General features: G+C 51.8%; 7 protein-coding genes across 7 annotated transcripts; 4 read left to right on the top strand and 3 right to left on the bottom strand.

Moving 5' to 3' along the window:
- Positions 1-904: 904 nt before the first annotated feature.
- Positions 905-1,778, bottom strand: PG998_006081 (uncharacterized protein; the record flags this gene model as incomplete). Its single annotated transcript, XM_066872899.1, has 3 exons — positions 905-1,069; positions 1,122-1,469; positions 1,584-1,778. 3 exons carry the CDS (start codon positions 1,776-1,778, stop codon positions 905-907), a joined length of 708 nt encoding a protein of 235 aa, XP_066732996.1.
- Positions 1,779-2,699: 921 nt separating this feature from the next.
- Positions 2,700-3,725, bottom strand: PG998_006082 (uncharacterized protein; the record flags this gene model as incomplete). The annotated part of the gene is made up of 1 exon (XM_066872900.1): positions 2,700-3,725. One exon carries the CDS (start codon positions 3,723-3,725, stop codon positions 2,700-2,702), a length of 1,026 nt encoding a protein of 341 aa, XP_066732997.1.
- A 1,834-nt stretch (positions 3,726-5,559) lies between these two features.
- Positions 5,560-7,390, top strand: PG998_006083 (uncharacterized protein; the record flags this gene model as incomplete). The annotated part of the gene is made up of 2 exons (XM_066872901.1): positions 5,560-5,720; positions 5,776-7,390. The coding sequence occupies 2 exons, from the start codon at positions 5,560-5,562 to the stop codon at positions 7,388-7,390; spliced, it is 1,776 nt and encodes a 591-aa protein (XP_066732998.1).
- Positions 7,391-8,123: 733 nt separating this feature from the next.
- Positions 8,124-9,029, top strand: PG998_006084 (uncharacterized protein; the record flags this gene model as incomplete). The annotated part of the gene is made up of 1 exon (XM_066872902.1): positions 8,124-9,029. One exon carries the CDS (start codon positions 8,124-8,126, stop codon positions 9,027-9,029), a length of 906 nt encoding a protein of 301 aa, XP_066732999.1.
- Positions 9,030-9,525: 496 nt separating this feature from the next.
- On the top strand, positions 9,526-11,227 carry PG998_006085 (aminotransferase class I and II; the record flags this gene model as incomplete). The annotated part of the gene is made up of 4 exons (XM_066872903.1): positions 9,526-9,857; positions 9,937-10,737; positions 10,811-10,940; positions 11,003-11,227. The coding sequence occupies 4 exons, from the start codon at positions 9,526-9,528 to the stop codon at positions 11,225-11,227; spliced, it is 1,488 nt and encodes a 495-aa protein (XP_066733000.1).
- A 1,561-nt stretch (positions 11,228-12,788) lies between these two features.
- PG998_006086 (family 17 glycoside hydrolase) lies at positions 12,789-13,952 on the top strand (the record flags this gene model as incomplete). The annotated part of the gene is made up of 1 exon (XM_066872904.1): positions 12,789-13,952. One exon carries the CDS (start codon positions 12,789-12,791, stop codon positions 13,950-13,952), a length of 1,164 nt encoding a protein of 387 aa, XP_066733001.1.
- A 3,656-nt stretch (positions 13,953-17,608) lies between these two features.
- PG998_006087 (uncharacterized protein) lies at positions 17,609-18,771 on the bottom strand (the record flags this gene model as incomplete). The annotated part of the gene is made up of 2 exons (XM_066872905.1): positions 17,609-18,414; positions 18,669-18,771. The coding sequence occupies 2 exons, from the start codon at positions 18,769-18,771 to the stop codon at positions 17,609-17,611; spliced, it is 909 nt and encodes a 302-aa protein (XP_066733002.1).
- Between the last annotated feature and the right edge of the window lie 2,016 nt (positions 18,772-20,787).

Here is a 20,787-nt window from a genome sequence, read left to right on the forward strand (position 1 = left end):
TCTCAGTAATGAATCCCAATAGTGGTAGTAACGATAGGTATTGGGTGCTGTGAGATATTGATGAGAGGCAATAAACCAACAGTTGTTCATTTGATGGGAGGGGTTACTTGGTGTCCAAAGTGCCCAAAGTGCCCCGACACAGGCGCGGACTCTCGATATTATGGTGTATAGATTGGTGGTCTAATTTTATGCTATCCCTCGCTTTATGTGTGTAAACAATTTGGAAATCAGAGACTGCGGTGCATTCCGAGTCCTGGTCTATGTTAAGATAGTATTGTAGGCTTGCTTTTTTGCTCTTGTCATTTTGCCGTATACTGATGGTTTAGCTGTTTTCGATTACGACGGAGCGAATTCTATTCCTTCATGCCTTCTTGCATAGTAGGGACTTTCAGACTATTTCTACATGATGCTCAACGGTATCACTGAGCTCTTCGTGTTCACGTATTCGGCGCTGGAGTGCCATCGCCATCCTGCCCTTATTACTGAAAAATGCCACGGAGTACTTCCACCTTGCGGTATACTGACGGGCGGGATTGGCTATGTTGCGAATTTTGTTCACCAAAGGTTGCGTAACGGGGATCGATGAAGCAATCACGATAGTGTTGCCTTCAATCCTGAAAACATGGCTCTCCGTTAGTCTGGAACCAGAACAAGCCGGCGGTGCACTTACAATGTCCAGACCGTGATGTTGGCGGTAGCGTCTTATGTGCGAACTTTCATGTCAGTAGGTCCAGCTCCGTGAGCAGTTATCGATAGTGTGGCACGTACAAGTGAAATCAGGATCGCTCAGAGCGAGTAGTACGATGGTCTTATAGATTGCCACTCCTCCCGACCTGTTGATCATTGTGTTGAATCGTTAGTCGTATATCCATATCACTGCCACAGATTTCCAAGAAAATGAGACTTACACAACACCTAGTCCCAGAGCAATGGACACAACAATTTTCCTCCGGCGATCCATCTGTAGATTATACAGAACGATCGATGGATAAGCAGCGAGGTAAAAGTCTACAAATGCGGAAAAAGCTAAGTTCAATCGGTTAGCTCGCCAGATAGGAGGGAAATGTCGCTGGGTCACCAAATGAACGAATCTTACATGCCGTGAAAAGACAGTACTGTACCCAAGTTTTGGTGTCCAGACAATGTCCTTTAATCGACTGGTCAATGGCGTAGAGGAGCGGTTGGCATCTGCCGAATAGGAGGCCGACAACACCAAGCAGCGCGAGCTGTACGAGAACGCCCATAGACCAAAGGATCCAAAAGTGGGTGCGGCTTGGGACCAAGAGGCGCACCAGCAGGGCGATGACGGCCAGCTTGGGGACACCGAACGAGAGAACGCTAGGACAGTAGGCGGCATACACCCACAAGGTGGCCGTGATGCGCTGCTCGAGCGAGAGGGCCTCGACGTGGCGGCCAATGCCCTTGGAAACAGCGACGGACGTCAGGGTGCAAGCGACGATGCCAGTTGCCTATCGATTTGGGGTCGCCAGAATCCTCAGTCAGGCCACCATGCACATTTGGGCTAGGAAAAAGAACAGAGCGAAAACAAGGAAAACCCGGGCTGACACGGGCAGCAGACTTACCACGGAAATGGCGATTAGGTAGTCGTCGCTTCGAAGCCTCCGCTGCATCCAGCCTCTCACGTACCAGCGGGCCGAGGCGAAGACCAGCGCGACGCCGGTAAATGTCCATATAACAGCCAGTTCGCTGACGCCGCGGTCCTCAGCAAGGTAGTCCTGCCATTCGGTCGAGTTCCCCGAAACCCCTGTAAAAGACATGGTGCTGGAACGAAAACTGGAAAACCCCATGTTAGCACCATTTTGAGGGCTATTCTAGGGGAAGGAATCTCGATCTCGGGAATCTGGAGAGACATCAAACTGGCACTGGAAATTGGCAAAGCTGCATGTCCGAGGGATACGAGGCCTGCGGGTTGTATAATAAGCTTTTGCATGACTAGATCAGCATCACCACTTCTACTCATCAAATGAGTTTGGACGAGATAATGGCCAGATTATCGAGTCATTTAGGTGCATGTAGGTGCTGGCTCGTGAAAAGTAGGATGATGTTCCGAGACGCAGCTTCGATGCTCTCGACGAAACGTGCCCGGAACCTGTCTGTTTGACAGCTTTCTCCGTAAAGGGATCGAAAGAAGAGGAAGAAACAAAGAAGAGAATATGGGGTGGATTTGTTCTGAAACGGCCCCTAGAAACTTGTTTCATGGCAGCACTTTGCCAGGAACAGTCGACCGCCCACATGACTCTCTACATACAGCATGACTTATGTAATCGTCCCCGGGAATCTCGTGTCCGCGCTTGGCGCCTAGAGATGGTAGCACGACATACATATGTAAATGCAGGAATGCGGGGGGTTTCTGGTTCGCCGTTGCGGCATACGCAAAGCTTAGCCTACCTTATTTCAATCTACTGTGTGGGAAGTCTGCGTTCTTGTTTTAACCACTTGGATTGAGTAGTATCAGATCTTAGGCTAGCAGCCAGGCCTCATCAGATGATAGGAGAAGCCAATGCCACTGGCCCGAGCGACAGTACACAATACGTGTCTCCTCGTTTTCCTACCGCCACCGTGCCCAGCACTGCCATATTTTATTCAACAACGCCTTTGCCGGCCATCCTGCATTGCAACCCAAACAATCACAAAGCCTTACAGGTAGCCTCGCCACTCAACGTGGGTTTTCGGACTGCTCACTTGAAGACCAATGCCAAGGCTATTAGAATAAACAACACAGGGATGTAGTAGTAAACCTGGTAAGTAACCCTATCCATCTCAGGGGAATTGGATGCCCATACCCTGTAGGCAAGAACAGCCGACGAAACCAACTGCAGCACAGACACCGGCCCAATAAAGACGTGTTGGTCCATCTTCTGGAACCCAAGGAAGGCCAGGCCGGCGCCAAACGCCGTGATGGAGAGCGCGGTGCCCGTCCGAAGAACCCGCAGTCCACGTGGTGACAACAGCACGGCAAGGGTCTTCCGGCCGCTCTTCCGGTCGCCCTCAACGTCATGGAACTCCTGGACGTGAATTGTGCCCATGAACCACGCCGAGATGCTGAGGTCAATGAGCATGTCCATGTCCCAGCCCGGCCCGACGCTCGCGAGCATCTGGTTCAGAAGCCGGCCCTGGATGTAGTAGATGAGTGCCACAAAGAGGTTGCGCATGAACCAGTTGTTCCACCGGGGCCAGACGTAGCAGAAGGCGATCAGGGCCTCGTGCGAGAGCAGGGATACCATGGCCCAAGTCCCGAAGAAATGGTACAGCACGAGGGGCCCGAGTGCCCAAGAGATGAGCCATCGGGCCTTGGCCTGTTCAACGGTGAGCAGGCCGGCGGGGATGGGACGGTACGGCTTGTTCAGGGAGTCCTCCTCCGGGGAGGTGGCCTGGTTGCAGATGTCAAATGTGTAGCTACACAGAAGGTCCGCAGCCAACGCAAGCACGGTCCCCTTGGCAGCATCGCGCAGCGAGGATGGCGGGGCGCGGATGAATCTCGCCAGCAGCCCGCCCATGAATATGAACAAGAAGCCTATTGCGTTGGACCGCAATAGACGTTCGGTCACGTCCAGCTCATGCTGGATCACTCCGAAAAATGTGGTGAACGGGGTTTTGCGCAGAGGAGGGGTAGGGGGTGGAAATGTTTCCATTGGAGGGGCATACGCCTGCTTCTCCTGCACTACGAATGGAAGGCCTATGGCCAAGTGCTTGGAAACCGACATTGTGTTGGGGGCAACAAGGGGAAGGTCTGATGCTACACGTGAGTTGAGAAACACTTGAGGAGCGTCCATAGGCGCTTTATACGTCTCTTAGGGCCTTGACGGCTCGTGATCAGTGAGGTAAGGGAGGATATATCTGGATAAGTAGTCAAAGGAGCTTGGCAAGGGTGAAGACATATGGTACGATCCATTGTATTAGTCGCCGATATCCCAGGCCGTTGTGCGTCCTGGCAAGTGTATACCCGACACGAAATTGACACACTGTGCCCCTAAGACATGCATTCCGGCGAAGATGGTGGCTGTATCAGCTTTCATCGTCTATTGTGAGGTAAAAGTTAACCCGTATCATATCAGACATCCATACCTTTTGATGACTTGCTGCGGCGTTTGCATTTTCTAGTCATATAGGCACAGACTATAAAGCTATTGTCTGTCCTTGGGATTCATCAGTATCCTGAAGGTGCTTGGAGCAGGAAAATTTCTGTTGGCTATCCGTACATACTGTACAAAGACTACTCGGGAAATCCCGACCCTGGTGTTGTTTGCCTTCGTTATATGCAGCACCCCCTCTCCAGCATCTTAGCTCAACCTCTCGGATCACCGTTACTGGCGCGCGCCCACTTTCAGAATCCTGGTCTTTCAACCAGCTCTTCGAAAGCTCGAGGGTTTAGCGTTCTGCCAAGTGCGTCAACATGCCACGCCTTCAACGCTGTGCCGTATTGATTGGGCCTTTCACCGACGCCACGTAATACTTACCCATTGCCAGTTTACGGGGGGTGACAACGAAACCTTAATAACATGGGTACGGTGCGAGCCCTTACCGAGCGACCGGATTCAACGGCCAGCTCTGTGCAATGCCAGTGAGTGGCACACATGGTCGACCGACGCCCGGATCGGGCCTCTCAGCGCCGTTTGCTTGGCCTTGTGGGCAGGGGTATGTGCATCACTCGCGATGAACCTGCTTCTTCATTGGGCGTAGCTCGGGACAGGTGGTATGTGCCGCACAGGTAGTCCCCGTTAAAGATGTCAAACCCCCGGGTGCCCAGTTTGATGCCGACGTCAAAGTTGATAAGAGTAGCTTTTTTAGGAAGGCTCTCATGCGCGCTGCATAACACTATAGAGAGTGCGGTGGTAGTTCGGTAGCCACGATTGCGCGGTAAGGGCGCGGCCATGCAGGCCACGGGGAGACAACATCTTTACGCACTAGACCTCTGCAAAACGGTGAAGCTGGCGAATAGGAGAATCCCCTCGCCTCGGACATGCACCTGACAACGGTAACGAGGTCGACATAGATCTTGGGTCTAGTGAAAGACGTTTTGCTGTCACTGACTCGCGTACACAATGATCAGCAGTCGAAGAAAAGCTAGCTTGTCGAAAAGGGAAGGGGATGCAGGACTGGTGGAGAGTGTGAAGCATGCTGAACTTGACCAACAAGAACCGACTGTGATCCCAATGTACGTGTATGCACTACTTACTACGCACTGGAATCGCGACATACTAACCTAACGACCTGCTAGGTTAATTTGACGTCGAACAAGTAAGGAATCAACGGTTAGCCAGAGGGCTCTTGGGCAATGTTTCACGGCAGGTACTACCGGTCGGCTCAACTACACCGCCTACCCGAATTGCACGTAGCGCTCAGCCTCCCAGCTAGTCAGGCCGTTCTGCCGGCCGGCAGCCTGTAGTGGGACACGCATGGTGGGGCACTGCATGATATTTTCAAGCCTGCCGAGTCGACGTGAACATTTCTCTTCGTTCACCGTCTCCCAACAACGAGCTTGATTGGGTATATACAGATTTCTGGGCCATTGCGTCGACGGTCACTCATTCCTTCAAGATGAAGTACGTTTTGGTATCAGGTGGTGTCATCTCCGGTGTGGGAAAGGGCATTATCGCGTCCAGTACCGGTTTGCTCCTGAAGACCACCGGACTCAATGTCACCTACATGAAAATCGATCCGTACATGAACATCGATGCCGGTACCATGTCACCTACAGAGTGAGTGGTCTGATGAAATCCGCCGGCTGGTATCCGCTGATCGCTGACCTTGCAGGCATGGCGAGGTCTACGTACTTGACGACGGCGGCGAGGTCGACCTGGATCTTGGCTCCAGTGAGAGGTATCTCGGTGTCACTCTGACTCGCGAGCACAACATCACCACGGGCAAGATCTACCAGCACGTGATCGAGCGCGAAAGACGCGGCGACTATCTCGGCAAGACCGTTCAGATCGTTCCTCATCTTACCAACGCCATCCAGGACTGGGTGGAGAGAGTTGCCCATATCCCAGTCAACGAGAACCAGGCCACGCCTGATGTGTGTGTCATCGAGCTTGGCGGTACTGTAGGAGACATCGAGAATGCTCCTTTCATCCACGCTCTGTCACAGCTTCAGAGACGGGTAGGAAAGGGCAACTTCCTTCAAATCCACGTTTCGCACGTGCCTGTGATTCCCCCGGGCCCGCAAGGCGAGCAGAAGACCAAGCCCACACAGAGGGCCGTCAGCGACTCCCGGCGCGAGGGTCTGAACCCGGACCTGATCGCCTGTCGTTGCGAGATCCCCCTTGAGGCTGGTACTATCCAGAAGGTGGCCAATATGTGCCAAGTTGATGCCGACCAAGTCATCGCTGTCCACAACGTCTCGACGACCTACCGGGTACCTCTTCTTTTGGAGAACCAGAAGCTTCTGACCACCATCGGTCGTCTTTTCCAACTCGATTCCATACCCAGAAACCCCACACTGGTTTCACAAGGAAAGCTCATCTGGAAGGAATGGGTCGAATTGGCAACCAGCCAGGATCACGTGTACGAGACCGTTTCCATCGCTCTGGTCGGCAAGTACACCACCCTCCACGACGCTTACATGAGTGTTGGAAAGTCGCTTGAACACGCCGCACTGCACTGCAGGAAGAAGCTCAACCTGATCTGGGTCGATGCTTCCAATCTCGAGGAGGACACCAAGGACACCAAGCTGGTCGACTACCACAAGGCATGGCACGATGTCTGCACGGCGGACGGTATCTTGGTGCCAGGCGGCTTCGGTGGACGTGGAACGGAGGGCATGATCAAGGCCATCAACTACGCCCGTACTAAGAATGTGCCTTTCCTGGGCATCTGCTTGGGCATGCAGCTGGCTGTCATCGAGTACGCTCGCAACGTATGTGGCGTGAAGGGGGCGGGTAGCGAGGAACTGCAAGAGAATTGCGAAAACAAGGTTGTGGTCAACATGCCTGAGCTCGACAAGGATAAACTCGGTGGCACCATGCGTCTCGGAAAGCGCCAGACCATTTTCCAGGCCGGTACTGAATGGTCTCGATTCCGTGCCCTCTACGGCGACCTCCCGGAGATCTGGGAGCGCCACCGACATCGATATGAGGTCAACCCCGCGATGATTGACACCATCGAGAAGGCCGACGGTGGTCTTTCCTTCATTGGTAAGGATGAGAAGGCGGAGCGCATGGAGATCATCGAGGTCCGTGATCACCCATGGTTCGTTGGTGTACAGTTCCACCCGGAATACCTGAGCCGCGTGCTCTCACCCAGCAAGACCTACCTTGGCTTCTTTGCCGCGGCAGCTCGCATGTTGGAGCCGATCACGAAGGAATACAGTGGACGCAAGGACTTGAGCTACTATGCTGGCAATGAGGACTTTTCAGGCCAGGCTTCATAGATTGCAACGTACTTGGGAAACGGCGTGATGAAGGGCGTAATGGCAATGGTTGTTTCATGGTACATCCAGGGAAAAAGATTAGAGGTTTAGACACAACGCTGAATAAACGTTGATTCCTCGTTTGCGGCATCAGTTTAGTGTTCAATATTTAGCAAGTGGTTATTCCAGCGTGTACAATTAAAGAATGGGTCGGTCATTCCAACCTTCTCTTCTACGGCAGTTTATTGCACTTCGCGAATTCGAGGACAGGCCTTCGTTGATCATTACCATGTGTATGCTGCACCTAACCGCTGCTCGTTGGAGGCAGCATGTATGGCCGAGACGGGGGCAGCATTAACATACTCATTGCAAGACGACTAGCAAAACCCCAAACTCATGAAACTATAACGTTCAATCGGTGAAGCATCGCCTCAATCCAGGTGTTTCCACATTCATGGCTGCTTTAAACTTCCTGTCGCCCAGCAAGACATCTCCGGGCCTGTTCGTAGCAGCAGTTGGCCACTGTTCAACGGAGATAGCTTTGGGAAAGGGATACTGTTAACATATATATATAGGAGGCCTGGCGTTACTTACTGCAATTGATGGTTACATTATTCTGCAAATACACCAATCTCGATTAAATCACAACGATCCTATTGGGACCAACAGCCACTTAGACAGAACTTGTTGGCTCCGCATTCCTCTCTTTGGTCGCTCGTGAGGCTATAGCAACAAGCACTCACTTGCCTTGATCATGGACTTCCCACAGCTTCCACCAGAGCTTGTTCTGGTACTGTTTCAGAACATAACCCCTGCTGGCCTACTGAGCCTCGTACAAGCATCGCCGCGTTGCCTGCGGGCTTTGGAGAGCATCGGCACCCCCGCGCTGCAGCGATTACTTCAGAAGATCGTTTCGGAAAATAGCCAGCACGATGAGACGGTTCATTTCCACCGGCCCGTCGCCGGCCTCAACGCCCTCACCTCCCTAGTCTACGCCAGAAGCGCTCCCTACGATATCGCATTGAACCTCTACGAGGTCACGCCCTTCTTTGTGTTTCGTGACTGGTATTTGAAGATCCGCGACGGGGACTTCGAGCACCCCCTATCGGATAATCGCCTGTTGTATACTACCTTTCATCTATACGAAGGCTTGGGGGAGGGGCCGGCCGCGCACGTGGAGGAGCTCAAGAGCAAGATGATCGAGCACTACGCGCCGTTCTTCGATCGAGAAGCCTTGGTAGCCGTCAACCGGTACTGGGATCCCGCTTGCGACACCGCAGGTGATGCTAGGGAAGACTTTCCGGTGAAGCTGCGATGGGATAGTAGTTTCTCTGATGAACTCCCCGTTTCCTTTGGCTGTAGGATCAAGTTCAGGGTGCAGGGCAGCAAGAAGCCAGGGTACTGCGAAATTTTGACGTTCGACATGAGGGCGTGCAGGGGCGTGGTCTGCTTTACGGCCAAGGCGAAGTCTGACCTGGCCCATCGCTATCGAGAGTATATGACCCTCAGGGATGTAAAGAACTTTTCTACGAAGCTACGAGGGCTGGGCGTGCGTCCAGGCGCGGCGGCCGATAATGTTGACCTTATAGTTGAGGAGATTGGCCACAATTTTCAAATGATCAAGGAGACGTTGGGGGAGCTGGGTATTTGGGAGGACTGACCGACGTGGCTGCTATCCTAACAGACGACATGTAGGAGGCCACGATGCCCTTTCTGACAGCGGGAGGAGTGGGCAGTTGATGACAGCTGATTTAGTGGGCTCGCATCCATTCTATTAGCGCATTTAGCGCTTCTAATCCCTGCCCGTAGTGCAGAAACACCAGCTTTCCGGCAATCCGATCGCGTCGGCCGCATTGAATTTTGGGAAAGGGTCGAGGACGGAGACCCTGCGGCAAGGATTTGTTGATTAGTGGGCGGTTTCAACAGCCAGGGTAATTTCCAGCAGTCATCACATAATCAAGGAGGCTGTTCTGCATGTGGGAGGTTGCTTTCCCTCTTCCTACCTTTGCTCGTTCAACCTCAATACTACAATTCGAATTGATGCGTTCTATGTGAACCACGTTCATCGAGACCGACCAACAAATCCATCTGCATGGCCCAGTAAACACGCCCGACCGTCCCCTTCTCTGACCGCACCTCCTCGTACAGCCCCGGCAATGGACCTGCACGAGGCGCAAGCCCGCCTCATGGCGTCGCTCGAAGACCTGTCGCATGCCTTCCAAAAGATTCCCGGCAGCGAGATCTTGATTCGATACATTCAGTCCAGCTACCAAAACGATCCCGTCCGATCCGCCATCGAGTTGGTTCTCGTCATCTTCTTCATCCGATATCTGCTGTCACCTTCGTACGCCACCCACGGCCCGAATTATGTTAAGCTTCGCGAGGATGAGATCGACGAACTGGTTAAGGACTGGGAGCCGGAGCCCCTCGTTCCCGCCCAGACGCCCCTCGAGAAGGCCGAGGCCGAGAGCCAGCCTATAATTGTCGGGTACGTAGCATGAAAGAAAAGCCGCCCCTTTTTGTTGTCTTTGGGAAAAACAACTTGCGCTGACACTTGCATTTGGCAGTCCCACGGGCCCGAAGACCAAGCTCTCCAACGGCAAGACGGTCACCAATCTCGCATCGTACAACTTCTACAACTTCAACGCGAATGAACAGGTCAAAGAAAAGGCTATCCAGACCCTGCAGACGTTCGGTGTCGGTCCCTGCGGTCCCCCGCAGTTCTACGGCACCCAGGATGTGCACATGAAGACGGAGGCCGACATTGCCACCTACCTGGGCACCGAAAGCTGCATCGTCTACGCGCAGGCCTTCTCTACCGTCTCCAGCGTTATTCCCGCCTTCTGCAAGCGCGGCGACATCATCATTGCCGACAAAATGGTCAACTACTCGATCCGCAAGGGCCTCGAGGCTTCACGTAGCAACATTGTCTGGTTCAACCACAACGACATGGAGGATCTTGAGAGGCAGATGCAGAAGGTCGTCCAGCAGCAGGCCAAGAAGAAGCTGACTCGAAGATTCGTCGTTGCGGAGGGCTTGTACGAGCTAACCGGTGACTCTGTGAACCTCCCCAAGCTTGTCGAGCTCAAGTCCAAGTACAAGTTCCGTATCTGCCTGGATGAGACCTGGTCTTTTGGTGTTTTGGGCCGCACTGGCCGTGGTCTCACCGAGGCTCAGAACGTGGATGCCTCGCAAATCGACATGATTACCGGATCGTTGGCTGGCCCTCTCTGCGCTGGTGGTGGCTTCTGCTGCGCCAACAAGGATGTTGTTGAGCACCAACGTATCAACGCCGCCTCGTACACCTTCTCCGCCGCCCTCCCTGCCATGTTGGCTGTCACCGCCAGCGAGACCCTGAACATGCTCCAGTCCAACCCCGAGCTGCTGACCCAGCTTCGCGAGAACATCAAGGCTATGCGGGCCCAGCTGGACCCCCCGCAGTGACTGGGTCATCTGTACCAGCATTCCCGAGAACCCCATCATGGTTATTGTGCTCAAGCCCGAGGTTGTCCAGGCGCGAGGATTGACACCTGACGACCAGGAGCGTATCCTTCAGGATTGCGTGGAGGAGGTAAGATAGCGAGGATTTCCCCATGATTGACTTGAACATGAAACTGACTTTTTTCTCTACAGACACTGAACAACGGTGTCATGATTACGAAATTAAAGAGCCTGCCGGCGAGACAGAGCTCAGGTGCCCCTCTGGATGGAAGCTGGTACATCCAGCCGGCCCTGAAGGTCTGCGTTACTTCCGGCCTCTCGAAGAAGGAGATCGAGAAGGCGGGCGTCACGATCCGACACGCCATCACCAAGGTCATGACTCGCAAGACGAACAGACAGTCTTCGGTGAACCCATGAGCAATGAAGCAATGGAGGGATGGGCGGTGTTTGTTGTCTGTTTTACGATGTTCAAACGAGTGAAGAGAGACCTCATGCACGCTACTTTGTATACTACTTACTACTACCACAAGCGCATTTAGTGATGCCCGTATGGTTCATGATAGACTAGGTCATTGGAAGCGTGTCGTATAGAGTCGATATATAATAACTAATTCTACATACTTACAGCTCAAAAGCCCCATGCGGTGTTTCCTGGGCTGGTCGCGGTGACGGCAGCTCTACCCCGTGTCGTGTTGGGCTAAGATATAAGCACTCATGTGTACAGCCAATTACTTTTGGGGGTATCTCTTGAACTAGAATGCATATTGGTAGAGGTAGAACTTGAGATGTACATCTACTCGTGGGTCGGCAGTGAGGTTATCCAAACTAGAACTCGGCGTACCTTTACTGTAGGTACACCAAGCAATTGGACCGCACCTTCCTCGGTTGGATCCCCTAATTGCACACATTCATGAGCCATCCCATCTGATCTTGTAATGAAATAGTGTTGTTTGATCAATGGCTTTTTCCATCCATGCCTGCTTGACAATCAACCAACCTAACAACAATAAGGTGGCAGTGTTCACATTAACGCACAATATTTACATTCGTTTCCACGCACTCCGTCTCTTGGCTTTTCCAGAATTCTTACAAAGCAATTGGATCAACTCCATATCCGTCCAGGGGACTCACATCTATCTGTCAGGTTAGTCTCTGCGTGAACTTCTCGCTCAACGGAAGGGGCTTTCTTCCAAATCGTACCATCATCACTCTTGTCTCACACCTCTCTTCCCAATTCCATATCGGTTCTCCCTTGAAAGCCACCATTCTTGCAAATCAATGCCTTTGATTCCCGCACATGGAAATTGCATTCTTTCGGTATTTGTTATTGCTGCTGTTGCGGCAACTGCCACCGGCACTGCCACGCGAAGAAAGACGTTCCGTTCCATTGACCCTTCATCTCTGCTCATAATACCCATCTTCGCCATTTCACTTCCACATAGACCTTTGTTATCTCTCTGGCTCTTTGTGCCCTCGTGCCCTCGACTGATGGACCTCGTTTGACGTCTTTGGCTTCGCGACCCTTTTCTGGTTTTGTCTCTCGCTTTCGTGTACTTGTCCCTCTTTTTGTCGTCGCTCCTTTCATGATCGTCGCTATCCTATTGTCTCGACCCTCCCGTTTGGCCTCTCTTGTCGCTTGCTAATTGAATGGCCACCAAAGTCAGCCGAACTGCAGTCACTCATCCCCTACTTGAAGAGCCCCGGCCAAGTACCGTTGTTCGCGTCTGAGGGACAGAAGGAGCAAAGAGAGAGAGAAAAGCACAAGAACCAAACACTCGTTTTTAGAAAATCCCATCCAGTATCTCTTACAACATGAAGATCCCAGCTCTCATTGCTGCTTCATCCTTGTTGCAGCTGTCGGTTGCGCAGCCAAGTAAGTTGTTACCCTCTTGAGCTCTATGAATTTCTTAGGTCCTCGCCCCTGGAAATCATGCCTGGAGGAAAGGGTGTGGACTAACTGGGGTTCCTACAGGACGCCATGGACATCCCCCACGACTTTCTTCATCGACGTGGTTCTCTCCCCAAGCGCGACAAGGTCACTGTCACCGACGACAAATTCTCGAAGCCGACCGAGATTCCCGAGATTGTCGTTTACGTCGATCAATTCGGCAATCCCTTCCGCACTGCCACCGAGACAGTCGTAGTCATACCGGCTTCTCCCCCTCCTATTCCGCCTCCTTCCGCACCTCCTGTTGTTGCGCCTGCTCCCCCTGCTCCGAAACCTCCGAGCCCCCAACCGCCGGCTCCTGCTCCTCCGCCGGCCCCTCAGCCGACTGTGTCGAGTCCGGTTGCGCCTCCTCCTAAGAGTTCGAGCTCTGCCGCCCCGTCCACCAACCAGGACGGCACTCGCCACGGTATCACCTATTCGCCCTACAAGGGAGCCGGCGGCTGCAAGTCGGCTACCGAGGTCGATGCCGACTTTGCCCTCTTCGCTAAGGACCATGGGGTTATTCGCCTCTACGGTGTTGATTGCGACCAGGTTGCTTCTTGCTATGCCGCAGCCAAGAAGTATGGCAACAAACTTATGCTCGGAATCTTCGATATCAACAGCATTCCTCAAGCCGTATCCACCATGGCTGCCGGTGTTCAAAACGACTGGAGCATTGTCGATACGGTCAGTGTCGGGAATGAGTTGGTCAATAATGGCGGTGCCCAGGTAGGCCAAATGCTTGGCGCTATTGAGCAGACACGGTCGGCCTTGCGTGCTAAGGGCTACAATGGCCCTGTTGTCACTGTCGACACCTTTGTGGCCGTTCTTGCCCATCCAGAACTGTGTGATGCTTCCGATTACTGCGCGGTCAACGTTCATCCCTTCTTTGACCCGAACACACCTTCTGCCAACGCTGGCAGCTTCATCACCTCTACCGTTGGCCAAATCCGCGGGAAGCTGAGCGATCCCAACAAGCGCATTGTTGTCACAGAGACGGGATGGCCCTGGAAGGGCACCGCCAATGGTGCCGCAGTTCCTGGCATGGACACCCAGTCCACGGCTATTGCATCCATCAAGAGCTCCTTCACCTCCAACCCGGCTGACTGCATCTTGTTCACGGCTTTCAACGACATGTGGAAGAAGCCTGATGCTGGCACATTCTTCGCTGAGCAGTTCTGGGGAATGAGCGCTCGCTACTCACCTGCCGATTAGGGCGTCGGTCATTGGTGATTCAGTGGGCCTTTTACGCACAAGGACGTGTGGGATTTAGGAGGGGCTTTTGGGGATAGATAACCTTTTCCTTTGATTTCAATTCTCGGCATGAGGGATGATACGATGATACATGCGAACGATTTGGATGAGGGTGGCCACGTGCTGTGGTATTCGCCCTTGAATATACAGAGCTCGGTGGGAGAGCTTTGACGCCCCTGGCCTAGGGGCAGACGCATGGAATAAGGCACTTCCTATTCTTGTGAATATGATACACTGGTATTTCTTTTCCTGTGCAAGGTGACTTAATCAATCATCCTCATGATCGAGCCATGCCTATTACAAAGCTGTTACACGGTGCCTCTTACTATGCCACATGACAACTGTAAGATCTATTGCGGTAGATCTGCAGGAGCTCCTAATACCACAGGGGCCAGTGTCAGCTGCCACATTTTACCTATTCGTGAGAGCTTACTTCCGTCTTGCTGCACTTTTATACCTTCACCCTTGTATGATATATATTAGTTAGTGCAGTTAATCCTGGCATACACGTTCACCCTTGAAAGTTTAACACCTACCTCGGTCCTAACATATGTATTTTATACGTCTCCAACACCAGCTGTTAATGTTAGACGACGCCTGTAACATAGCTGAAGATACTTACTTAAGATATTATTGGAGGTTTGAGAAATGTATTCCCTGTCTAAATGAAGCCTGTCGATACTTCATCTGAAGACTGAGATCGTCTCCATAGCACATACCCATTCACGGGTAAAGGTATGCCTTCCCCTAGCGACGGGTTTTCCAGCATGGTAAAGCTTTCATCCCTAGTTTTAACCATGTGGTGTTTTCTTTCGAGCAGATTTCGTCGTCAGGACCGGCAAACTGACTCCTTCACCTGCAGTACACGCGTGAGACCAGTGCGCCCAACGGTGGCGGGTTGACACAGGTGACAGGTGATGCCAATGATGAGCCCGGTCGTCCAAGGGAAGTACGTGTAGCATGGTTCTGGTCTGGCCAGCTCGCAATACACAAGATTGTGATCGCATCAATGATGGACGAGGCCGGCATTAACTACCAATCAGTCAAGTCTTCGACTCAATTGCAGAAATAAACAATGACAAGAAGATGCCCCCACATCAGTCTGAATTAGAATACACTGAATTGGTGCCTCTTTTACATGCTGCTTCTATCATCGGCTTGCGTGGTATTCTTACAGGCAAGATCATGGTAACGAGGTCGGTTGAGTACGGCATTAAACATGCCAAGTGCAATGAAGCCCTCAAACTGGGAACCGTAGATCCCTTCGTCACGGCTAGGCCACATATCTTCGAGACGATATGGCTTATGAGGAAGATCCGGGTGTAGTTACTGAGTTCCATGGGGCCACGAAGGCCGGGGCTGCCAAAGTGGAATGCCCATACCGCGGCTCCGAAATGAAACAGATAGCAGGACAGTATAGACGTATTGGATACGCTCGACGGGACGGCGATGAAATATATAATTTTGTATATATGTCAGTAGCAGCTTGGCAATCAAACCAAACACGTATGCAGTCTGGTTTCTTCCTTCCAGGCCGCCCTAGAACACAGCGTAACTCAGGGGGCCATATTACCATTTCATAATGTGAGTTGGAGTTACCATGCCAGACTGCGGGCAGCATGTCCCCCTTCCTCTTTATCATCTTCGGTCATCGTTGAGCTAACGTTTGACAATTTAATTCTTTGCCTTGTGAGTGAAGTCTGCTGTAAGGGAGATCAGCCACTGTCAGAACATATGTCCCCTGAAGGGAGAAAGTTATATGGATTCCTCCCTGCTTTATCGACTGCGTCGGGGCTCTACACCCCCTGTTGTTTTGCATCATCACTCAAAATGATGTTATGCGGGTGCTCAGGCAAAGCTCAGCGACACAATTCCGGGCCTACGATGACCTGGCCCATGACTGGTCTTCAAGAGCTGTGTAGATTTCATCGGATGACTGGAAAACCAAAGTCAGCTTGAATGTGTGCCTCGAATACAGAGTATCAAGATTGGGTTTCATTGGACCATACAAATCGCAACTGAAGCGGGGTTGTGTTCACGTCTACGTACGCCGTAGGGTAGTCAATGCACACCGTGAGGCGTAAGTCTACGTAGGAGCGAGTCCCAAAGCCATATGCAAAAGAAACGATTATTTTTCTAGCCACATTGCATGCCAGCCTTGCCAATGACACGTATATATACTCTGGAAATTAACACATTATGAATTTCTGAAAACCGTTCAGACATTAGCCACTTCAAGACTCGCATAGCAATAGACCAAATTGGCCATTTGAATACTATCTAGCAGGTGGGAGAGGCAACAAGACCCAGTACCACGTCTCTCGATACAGTGCTTTCCATAAAAGATACCCCTATTCCATGCAGAATTCGATCGCGGCATTGCAGATTGTTACTCGAAATGCCCGTATATGTCAGGACCCAGCCAACCGAAACCGTTTGATACAGATTAAGTAGATTCGTCATACAAGAGTGAACGCGAATCCGACGTACAGCCCATAGAGAGTCCTGTGTAAGTGCCGGCTTCTTTCAACTTACTTGCGAATCAACAAGACGTTGATTTCAGCAGTCGATATATTATAGACTGGTCTATGAATACCAGGATGTTATCCTCGGACCAACTTCACACAGACACGATATGAGTCCGTGAAGTGCAAATTTAAAAAAATCAAAATCTTCAGCCCTCTATGGTGTCCGGCGCGTCGTCATCTCTACAACCTGCATTATCACGTTCTCCTTATAGATGCCAATTGTTATCAGCCAATTAGAAACCGCAAGGCGAAGGCTGTATACTTGCCTGCTCCTAAGAAGAATAATACAACAAGTTTCCACGACAAGACAAGGATGGAGCAAGTCGGAGGACCTGAAAGCCCTTTTGACAAAGAAGACCAGCAATTAGTATGTATCACATCAAATATATCCAAGTCAATGGCTAATATGGAATCAGCCATCACGGAGGCCCCGATATACCTTTCGGTGGACATGTTGCCAGTGCGGGCACTCTGGGATGAAGATGACAACTGAGGATTGCACATATTGTGGTACAACTCGATGTGCTTTCTGTCCAACGCAGAGAGTCATGGTGCGAGCTTCGGTAGTGCTACCAGACGATAGCAACTAAAACATCGCTCACTCCAAGCCAAAGGCAACCCGCGCGCGAGGGCATTGGATGGTGGGGTACAGTCAGCAAATGTTTGATGAAGGCGTGCACAGTTATGATTTAATTTGGGAGTCGGAAATACTAGTGAAATTGAGCTGAATCATATTAATTAGCTATGTGGTAATTACCCAACCGCCACCGAATAACAACCTTAATAATCCCTCGAATACAAAAGTCAATTACTGTATTCTCTCAAAAAAATTCGAACAATGCTAAGCAGGGGACTAGTTGCTTCAGGCCCCCACGCTGGGGTACTGACCGGGGTGCTTGGATTTCTAGATTTCGTCAGGGTATCAGATCTAATAGTATTGCCACTAAATCAGAAGACAAAAACTCCAAATCGTTTGTTGAGAATGGAAGATGAAAATAGCATGACATAGCTATTCTTCCATGCTACCCTTAGCCAAGTCTCGTCGAACCACAGAGACTGCGAAACGCGTAACCTTACCGTTAGCTGTTTCTAGCTAATGGCGCGCATCGTTGCCTCTACCACGGCGAAGGTACCCGCACTGACAGGCATAGCCCTCAGCAGGGTCGGGGCGAGTCCCTTCCAGAACCCGCGCGTGCCCTCAGCCCTCCAGGTCTGGGAGAAGCAGTCTCGCATCGTCTTGTACTTCTGGTCCTTGCCAAAGCCGTCCGTCTGCATTTTGCTCTTGATGACGTCGAAGGGGTAGCTGCCGAGCCAGAGGGCTTCACCAGCCAGGCCACCATACCAGGCAACCATGTAAGCAGGGACCTCCTTTCTGTCAATGTTGTTGCGCGCCGCGTGAGCGTTCATCATCCACTCGAAAGACATGAACCACATGCCGTAGGCCTGGGCCTCGCGCATCAGCGTCACGGCCTCGCCACGGTACAGGCCGCCCAGCACGCCCTGGTGTGCCGACAGCTTGCGCACGCAGTCAAGGGGTCCTGTGTACAGGCGACCCTCACCGTGAGGCTGTGTCTGCAATCGGATTCGTACATGTTCGATAGGGCCCGAGATTGCCGAGTTGGCGAGACCTGCGAACGCGCCTGCGGCATAGTATTGCGTATAGCTCAAATCTTTCTTACCCGCGGCAGCGTTGGCAGTTTCGAAGTACCGCTTCGCGGCGCCGAAGGCACCAAATTGGATCGACACACACGCGCCAATGCCGATGAGTGGCGTCAGAGTTCCCTTATAAAAGGCCCGGGGACCTTCGCGCGTGTAAATGGAAGTCGCAGCATCGAGGGCGGATTTGTATTGGGAGGTGGTTTGCAAGCGGACCTTGACGATATCGAACGGTTGACCTGAGGAATGAGGGGTTAGTCCGAGATGCGCGAGTATTGCCGCAGCGGGAGTAAGAGGCGAGGCATTAGAAATGAAAACAATTATTCAAGCGCGGTGGTGTGTCGCAAAGATTTTCGATGGTAGGGAGCTTGCTTCCGAGCAGCGCCATCGCACAATACTCGCAGTTTCTGGCAGAGCAGTACCAAGTACCAAGTGACGCCTAGCAAGCGTGGCCACTCTTCTCGCCAATTGACGCGAATGATGTTCTACTCACCTATAAGCACCTGCGCAACACCGCCTGTAGCTCCAGCGAACAGATCCTTAGCCGTATCGAGCGAGCCGCCTCTCTCTTCCACATCGGCTGCTGCGTCCGCCATCGTGGCTACCCCGCACTCGCTTGTCGTCGACCGCGGTTGGTCTCGGAAATGATTTGCTGGCAAATGGACGCCGTATTCTATTTCCTAAGGTTGACTGGACGAGGGGTGGAGGCGGATATACAATCAAAGGCGAAACCAAGGGAGTTCACTGGATCTAGAGTGCGAAGTGTTGTGGGAGGCGTGCGCGACTTCAGCGCAATCTGGATTCTTATCTGGAGGCCGATGTAGGAGAATCAATTGGTTCAGCAGCCGGGCCACTCTCAATGAACCCTCTAGCGCATGCAGGGCCCAAATGACGTGCTGGCTGGAAGCTGGGCCTTCCATCTTTACCAAGCGCAACCCCACCAACCCTTAAGCCAACAACTTCGCGAGCTTCAACGTGCCATTCAATTCGTCACCAAATTATCTACCGCTATATCTCGCCAGCCAGATTATCGACGTGCCTCACCTTTTTTATGCAGTACCTTGTTAAGATAGCATCAGCTCCCCGCCCGCAGTAAGGCCAAGTCTAGCAGTTTAGCTATGAACAATCCAACCCCTGATATCCCATGCTTCATTGAATACATGTTGCCCCCCGAACAATGATACACTCTGGGAACCATGCGGTTCCTGATTGACCTCCGTGTGCATTATTTCTGCCCCCAATCAAGGTGACGGGGAGATCTCAGCTATCTCAGTCGCTTACATTTCCCTGCCCAACGATTAAGCCACAGCCTTCTCCCAGAAACTCAGCTCGCCTTGGGCTACAAGTGCAAGTTGGCTTGTCTTCGAGCGTCAATATGCTGCCCAACATGGGGAGTCTAATGTCGATTCTTGTAATTTCATCTCAGCCCAATTATCAAAGCTATGTAGGCTTTCAGCATGGCCAGCCCTATTACATTCGTGGTCGAAAAGCGGCAGGCATGAAAGTGCCCAGCCAAGCCAGACAGGAGGCTGTGCTACAGTCTGCTCTATTCCGCCATGCGCTTATATGTTCATTGCTGTTGATATGAAGCAGACCCAAATCGTGTTGTTCAATTAGAGGGTGTCCACCACTCCATTGGCCGGCCTCTGGTAAGGTGGCTAGACGCTCAACGGTCTTGATCTACTACATTATACTCCCACTTGAAGGTCTCACATATTTGTGACTATGATTGGATCCATTCGCTTCCTTTCGGAAATCATTCGCTAGATGCGTGATTGGTGTGCATATCAATAAGGGAGGGTGCCAAAGAACTCTGGAATTATGAGTGTACCGCATGGAGTTTGGGCTTCGTAACTGCATGTAAAGCACGCCCTGCTTGGGAGCTCTTGCTTGATCGGCAGGTAATATGGCCACTAGGGGTAGTTGATATGACCCTCTCGTGATATCTAGTTAAGCAACGGGAAATAGGACGTGAGGAGGGCGTGTTTTCCCTTGAGAATTAGGAGGATGGTTCATATATTCATATCAACAACCATCAACAATTCTTATTCGGCCCCGTGCCCCTTTTCCCTATTTGACACACATGTCTTTCTTCTTATGCTTCTCCTCCACCCTCTTTATTTCATATATATTTGAATATTTACGACGATAGTACGTGGATTGTCCTGGTATGGTTAGTGAGATTGATTTTCTTTTCATCCAAATTATCACTTCGCAAATGGCAAAGTTAGAACTCGGCTCTGCCCGAATGGCTTCTGCGTCTGCCTCCCAGAAATAAATTACAAGCTTGCTTAGACCAACCGCCGGCAGGCTCTTCTCTTGTGCGAGTTTGGGCGGCAATACTGAGGCTTTGGCTATTCTACGCGACATGCGTTGGGCTGCTGCACTGCCACAAAAACTTTCCTTCACCGGTCCGGTCGATCGCGAAAGCTCTAGGGGATCAAAATGTGTGTCTCGACATCCTCCCAAGTTCTCGAGGATTTCCAGAGCCTCACATCGAAACTCCCGCAAGGAAGTGGCATGCCAGCCTGGTGTTATGCGCGACATAGCGGGCGATTTTCCTTGGACGCCTTTTGTCGGGCGCCAACAGACCGAAGGACCATGTTCCCGCC

Source organism: Apiospora kogelbergensis, assembly GCF_038363985.1.
Source record: "Apiospora kogelbergensis strain CBS 113332 chromosome Unknown utg000003l_segment0_segment0, whole genome shotgun sequence".
Classification (NCBI taxonomy): Eukaryota; Fungi; Ascomycota; class Sordariomycetes; order Amphisphaeriales; family Apiosporaceae; genus Apiospora; species Apiospora kogelbergensis.